We start from the raw sequence: 6,373 nt of genomic DNA, 5'->3' as shown, positions 1-6,373 counted from the left end.
AAGGATCAGGAAGGAAGTTGGGATGTCGGATAAGTTATAACTTTTACTATTTGAAAATAATTCCCACACATATTTAAATAAACATATTTATTTAGAGGAAACATGCAGAAGACGGTGGGAGAGTTTGCGGTACACGTCTCCTCTCTCGCAGCGTGAGAAATCCAATCAGGTTTTAACCAGAACGAGTGAGAAATTTGCTCAAAGAGCCAGGAGCCGAAGCCCGTACGGCGTATTTGGACTTTGTTTTCGTTCTTACTTGATTTGCCGCGGCTCGCAGTCCACCCCGGGCAGCAGCAGCCTGGCGGCCTGTCTCACATCGTCGCTGTCGACGGAGAAGCTGCGTCTGTGTTCGGTGTGGGCGACGGCCACACGGATCCACTCCATCAGCGGAGGCAGAACCAAGAACGGCCTGCAGAGCAGAACAGGGCTCAGTAATGATTAGCATCAGTCATTTCAGAGTCAGATTACATTAAATTTGACGAGGGTAATGATTTGTTCAGCAGCTCTGTGCGAGTAAGTTACACTCGTTACACAATTTCAGTGTAGAAATATTAATAATTTACACCATTAGCTAAAATCCCAGCCTGGCGTAAACAGTTAATAGAGATGTTGGTTCCCTTTGAGGCTCAAACTAAACTCATTAAAGATGTCCTGATAGATATTAGAGAGGCAGCAACACAAAATCAATACTTAAAATTTATTACAGGGACAATTCAGAGCTGAAAGAGATCTAGGAGCGGTAACCTCCCTAAGTGCTGTTATTACCCTCATTTATCACAAAGAGCAGTGGCCTGACTGATAAATGATGTGTGCATTCTTCATAATTTATTATAAAAGTGTGTTTTTTAGATTAATCAATCTAAAAATAACCCACGCGCGCTCTGCCTGCGCCGTGTTTCTCCTCCTGCAGGGAAACGTCAGCAGAGTGATTTTATCTGACGCAGGATAAAACCAGGGGCGTCAGAAAGGGAAAGGATTCAGATTTCTGTGGGAAGTCAACTTAAACTATATTTCACCTCTTTAAAACAGCAGTGATGGATGAAAACAAAGCAGTAGTGTAAATTAAAAGTATTTACAGTTTATATTCTGTAAAAAAAAAATATATATCACCTTTAACTTTGATCAAATTGAGCTTTAAATTCACTTGGTTTGGAAAATTCCCTTGTTTCATTTAAGCAAATTTTTGCACCACTTCGATGGATGCCGATTCTTTTAATGAAGATTTTTGCTTTTTTACTTTTTATTAGTTTATCTATAATGGTAGAACACTTTAGTCGTGTGTAAACAGCTTTTTAAACCTAATTATGATTCATTTATTCACATTTATAATAATAAAAAACATCTATATTCATATGTATCGTTATCGCTTAACTCCATTTCACATAAATTGTACTTAAATTTAATTCGCTGTACTTTCTCATGTCAGTATTCAATAAACTTTTGTAAGTACGCAACGTTCAGATTATCTGACCTTCAGAAACAACATCCACATGTAATTACAGAGTAAAACCTTAAAGTTATCCAATATGGTAAATTAAATCACAAAACTCTAATCTTATCCATCAAAAAGTCATCGCTGTAATAGCATTTAATAATTAAGCATCTAGTCTAGTCTACATTTCAATTTTTTTTTTAAATAAATCAATGAACACTCTGCGGTTCTTTTGCAAATGTAACCTTGCCTCTCCTATTTAGTTTCAATTGAACTTTTTCATCGTATTTAATCACTTTGCTTGTCATCCTGCAGATTCATTCAGGTCCTTGCTGCTCGTCTCCAAGCTTTCAGCTGAATGCTAAGCAGAGTTTTGTCTCAGAGGGATGGAAACTCTGCTGACGTGTCACTCCGCCTTGACATTCCTCACGTTCCCAAGGGTCGCCCCGATGGAGTTTCAGCGTTCCTCGGCGAGGAAGAACGCGAGAAAGATGTTGGAATATCTGTCCATCAAGAAGCTGCAGGCTTTGGCAAGAGTCAGCGCTGACCGGCCCACGCTGCTGGAGCAAATACCTTCAGCAAGAATGTAGAAATGTAGGTTTTTATTGTGAGCCTGTACTCAGCTTGGCTGGAAGGTTAAAAGGACAGATGCAAAAATCGACTCAGTTGCCAGAAGTCATATTAGTAAATCTGAATCTGTTAAATATCTTATCATTTCATTCAGGGGTGTTAAAGTTGAGACTCAGCTAAAAGTTTCAGAACTAGAAACCAGCACCTCTGCTCCACAGTGTAAATCGTAACTTCGTATTTAACTGAAAAAGACGAGTGGACACAACGTGACTTTGGTCGCAGTTTAGCTGAACTCAATTAAACGACGATGTGTTAAGAACAAGAACTCGCCAAAGAACTCAGACATTTTGAGATTAATCAAAAAAATCCTAATTTGCTAGATTTTTTTTTTGTTGAAAGTTTGAGATGAGGCACAGAAATTTTTGAGAAAGAAACTTGGAAATTTCTGAATTTTTTTCTAGCAAATTTTCAAACTTTTAACTCTAAGAAATTTCCTTTTTTTCATTTAATTCCTGAGATCAATCTAAAAACATCAAAGTTTTTTCTATCAAATATTCAACTTTTGACACTCAGAAATGTTCTATTTTTTCCATTTAATTCCTGAGGTCCATCTAAAAACATCTGAATTTTTAACTTTTCAAACTAAGATTTCTATTTTTTTTTCCATTTAATTTATTAGATTAATATAAAAGTATCTGAGTTTTTTCTAGCAAATTATTGACTTTTGACATTCAAAAATTTCCTAATTTTTCAATTTAATTTCTGAGATTGGTATAAAGATATCTGAGTTTTCTCTAGCAATTTTTGATGTATGACACCAATAAATTTCCGTTTAATCTCCAATTTTAATTTAAAAGTATCTAAGGCTATTTGTAGCAATTTTTTTTTACTTTTGACATTCATAAATTTTCTTATTTCTTCTATTTAATTCCTGAGATAAATCTAAAAACACCAGAGGATTGTTTTAGCAGATTTTTGACTTTTCAATCTTAGAAACTTCCTTGTTTATTCTAGGAAATTTCTAAGATTTTCTAGAGGAAATGTTCTTTTTTCAGCGAATTCTGTGGTGTAAAGTGAGCAATAAATTTGGATTTAAGTGAATAAATTAAGTGGATTTAACTTATGTTTTCACATAGTTACAATACATTAAATAAAAACCAAACATTTTAAGTGAAGTCAGCACTGTTTTTCTGTCTTGGCCGACATTGAACATCAAATGTCTGCATCGTTTTGGAAATAAAAAGCGAGTTGGTGCAGCCCGACTATCTCTCGTTAAGTAATTTCACAATAATAATAATAATAATAATAATACCTGAAAGGTAAGTGAGCGTCTCACCTCTCGGTTTGTAGGGTGACTTTGGACGGCTCCACGTTGGGGTTCTCCCACTCCATCTGTGGGCAGTGCATGAAGTAACAGAGGGTGTAGAGCGCTTCGGGTTCCCAGTGGACCGTAGAGCTGCTCTTCTGGTGGACCGGCGTCCCGTTGCTCGGGTTCTTGATGTGTAACGGCTGCAGGTGATGCATGGCCCGGGAAACCAAATCACCTGGAAAACATGACATCAGCCTCGTTCATTAAAACCGAGCTGTAAATCGCAGGTTTAGTTGACGTAAAAAGGAAATGCGCTCCCCTGATACACAAAGCCCGTCTATTGATTAAGCCACCATGTGCCCACGCTGTCTTGAGTGGAAAATTGCCGTCTTAAAAGCCATCCTACTCACATAAGCTCTGTTTTTCTCCTTTGTTCAGTTTCAGTTTCGTTCAGTTCATTTATCCCGGGTCAGTTCAGCAGAAATATTTCACTTAATAACCAGCAAAGCTTATTTAAAACGCGCAGGAAATTGTCTAATTGTTTGATTTAGAGTATTTCTAATTGCTTGAGTGGAGAATTTAGGTAAGTTTTGTTAAAGTGGTGATTCAGATTGGGAAGACTGATTTAACCCCACTGGGCAACATTTTTACAGTGTAACTCTGAAAAAACTAAATATCTCATTTCAATCTTGCAATTCTGAGACAAACAAGATGAACTGAACAGATTTATTTTAATTATTGACACTTTTTTTTTTAACCAACTGTAACATCCGGCTGAGTGGTGAAGATTAATATAATATATACAGAAGGCAAAATTACAGAAAAACATGATAAAAAATTCATGAATCAATGTTTTAACAGCTGTTAAACTTTAGACGTGTTTTAATTAAAGTGGGTTTAAAAATGTAACTTTTGTATAGGTACAGTCCGTTTTTATCCAAGAAAATCAACAATATCTCCAAAAATCACAGGGATTATCATTTAATCCTAAAAGGCAGGGATGTCAAACTTATTTTAATTTTGGGTTATATAAAAAATCTGAACGTTCTTGTGCCAGAATATATTGATTAAACAAATTAAACTGTAAAAATATCAATAAATGGCTGTCCCTACAGCATTTTGAGATTGTTTTATGTTTTTTACAGATTCTCTGGTGCTAATTTAGAAATGTTTGTAAGGAATTTCTACAATATTTACGATGATGCATGTCATTAAATGTGACTTTGATCAATTTTGACAGAAATTTGAGGCAAAGTCAGAAAAACTGTGGAGATTTGTTGATTTTGTGTGAATTTTGCAGATTTGTGAAGAACTCACTGATGTAATTTGGAGTCTAGAGGGCCACATAAAAAGCTACAGCGGGCCAGATTTGGCCCCCAGGCCTCGAGTTTGACACATCTGCAACCACAGAGTTTGAATACAGATTTTTTCGTCTGCATGATATTTTATTTATTGCTTGAAGCACGATTTAATTCCAGCTGAGTTCGTGCCCAGCAGGAGTGAAGAATGAGGGGAAGAATATTTTTAAAAAGCGGATTTCAGAGGAGGTGTGAAATTCAACTTTTAAAATTTGGCCCATCCACGGCACAGAAGCAGATATTTAGCACTGACGTTCAGCATAATGCTCAGATTCACAGCGTTCACAGCTGTGATCGATCAGGTCATTAGTGATGCATTTAAGAATAATGATTAAAAGGCTGCAAGAGGGAAAATATTGCAGAGTCAGGCTGTAGGGTTTATTTCGCAGATAAATGTATTCCTCTGTTGATCTAATTATTCATTCAGTTTACTGGAACATTGGAGCTTTCTGTTTCTGTAAGGAATACAAACAAGGAGAAGAAAAAATGCATTACTTTGATTGATGAGGGATTTGAAATATAATAGTGTGAAAAATGAAGAAAAACAACGCAGTGAGAGGAATTGTTATCACTCTGTTGGATCTATGGGAATCCATTAAGAACAAAACTTGCATGCAGTGTGCTTAATATTCAAGAAGTAGTAGCAGATTTATAACCTTGAAGGAGGCAAAACTTATAGCTGAAATGTGTATTCTGAAGGTGGAACATCCTGCTGTCCGAGGATTAAAGAGAGAAAACAGGAGACTGCAGCTTCAAGAACTGACAACGCTCCTGAGGGGTTTGGAAAACACACTACACGATTGCTTCTTAAATAAATAATAAAAAAACCAACAACAACTAAAATAAGAGACTCAACACAAGCAGTAAGAACCGCAGCCGTCCCTCTCAGCTACAACCTGGTCAAAGACAATAAACAAGATTTCTTTGGCTTCGTTAATTGTTTCTGTGACTTTGATTTTGTCAGCAGGACGACGTTTGCTCCCGTCTTCTCTGCTGTAATTATCCAAGCAACACTCCTGTGGGGTTCATGCTTCAGCTCATCTGAATTAATCACAGGGGACAGCTTACTGCCTTTGTTTCTCCAAGCCAACTCCTATTCGAGTCGGAAGGACTCAGAACCGGGAAAACTTTCTTCCCCTTTTCCTGTAAAAATGCTTAAAAGAGAAACTATCACTAATGTTACAAACTGCAGCAACTCATGAAAACATCAGCTGTCGACTTAGCTTGTCTTCTTCTATTGTCATACTCAGATATAGTGTAGAAAACTCAGTAAAATAGACATATAACTCCAAGAACAAAAGTTTACATATATGATATTGATTATGGAAGGTGATTTGAGCCAAAATTTGTACATCAAAGTCACATAAATAGCTCTTCCATGCTAATATTTGGTAATCATTAAAGCAATGCTAACAGCAAACAGTAAAAGCTGTAAGTTATGTTGACTATGAGGTAGCTAAATGCTAAAACTAGTACACGACAGCAAGCTAACAGTGTGTTAGCATTTAATGCAATGCTAACAATAAGCAACAAAAGAGGATTGATGGGAATGTTTTTGATTAAAAATAAAATTAGCATATGGCAGCGTGCTAACAGTGTGCTAGCATCCACATTAATGTTAACAATACACAGTACAAACTGACAGTTGGGAATGTTATTTGATTATGAGGTTGTTATGCTAAATGTGGCACATGGCAGCATGCT

At 36.5% G+C, this 6,373-nt stretch overlaps 1 protein-coding gene across 1 annotated transcript in view; it reads right to left on the bottom strand.

Annotated features, from left to right (window-relative positions):
- Positions 1–232: 232 nt before the first annotated feature.
- LOC106942568 (ankyrin repeat and BTB/POZ domain-containing protein BTBD11-A-like) overlaps positions 233–6,373 on the bottom strand; it is a 29,633-nt gene continuing 23,492 nt past the window's right edge. The window contains exons 2-3 of the mRNA XM_015025885.1: positions 3,339–3,546; positions 233–409 (exon numbers count right to left, since the gene is read on the bottom strand). Of these exons, the coding sequence (XP_014881371.1) occupies positions 253–409; positions 3,339–3,546 (365 nt within the window). The 3' untranslated portion in view covers positions 233–252. The remainder of the gene's footprint in view (positions 410–3,338; positions 3,547–6,373) is intronic.

Source organism: Poecilia latipinna, unplaced genomic scaffold (assembly GCF_001443285.1).
Source record: "Poecilia latipinna isolate Pla-1442-1.1 unplaced genomic scaffold, P_latipinna-1.0 Scaffold4388, whole genome shotgun sequence".
Classification (NCBI taxonomy): domain Eukaryota; kingdom Metazoa; phylum Chordata; class Actinopteri; order Cyprinodontiformes; family Poeciliidae; genus Poecilia; species Poecilia latipinna.
Note: the sequence above shows the minus strand (reverse complement) of the source record. Positions and strands in the feature narration are given on the sequence as shown.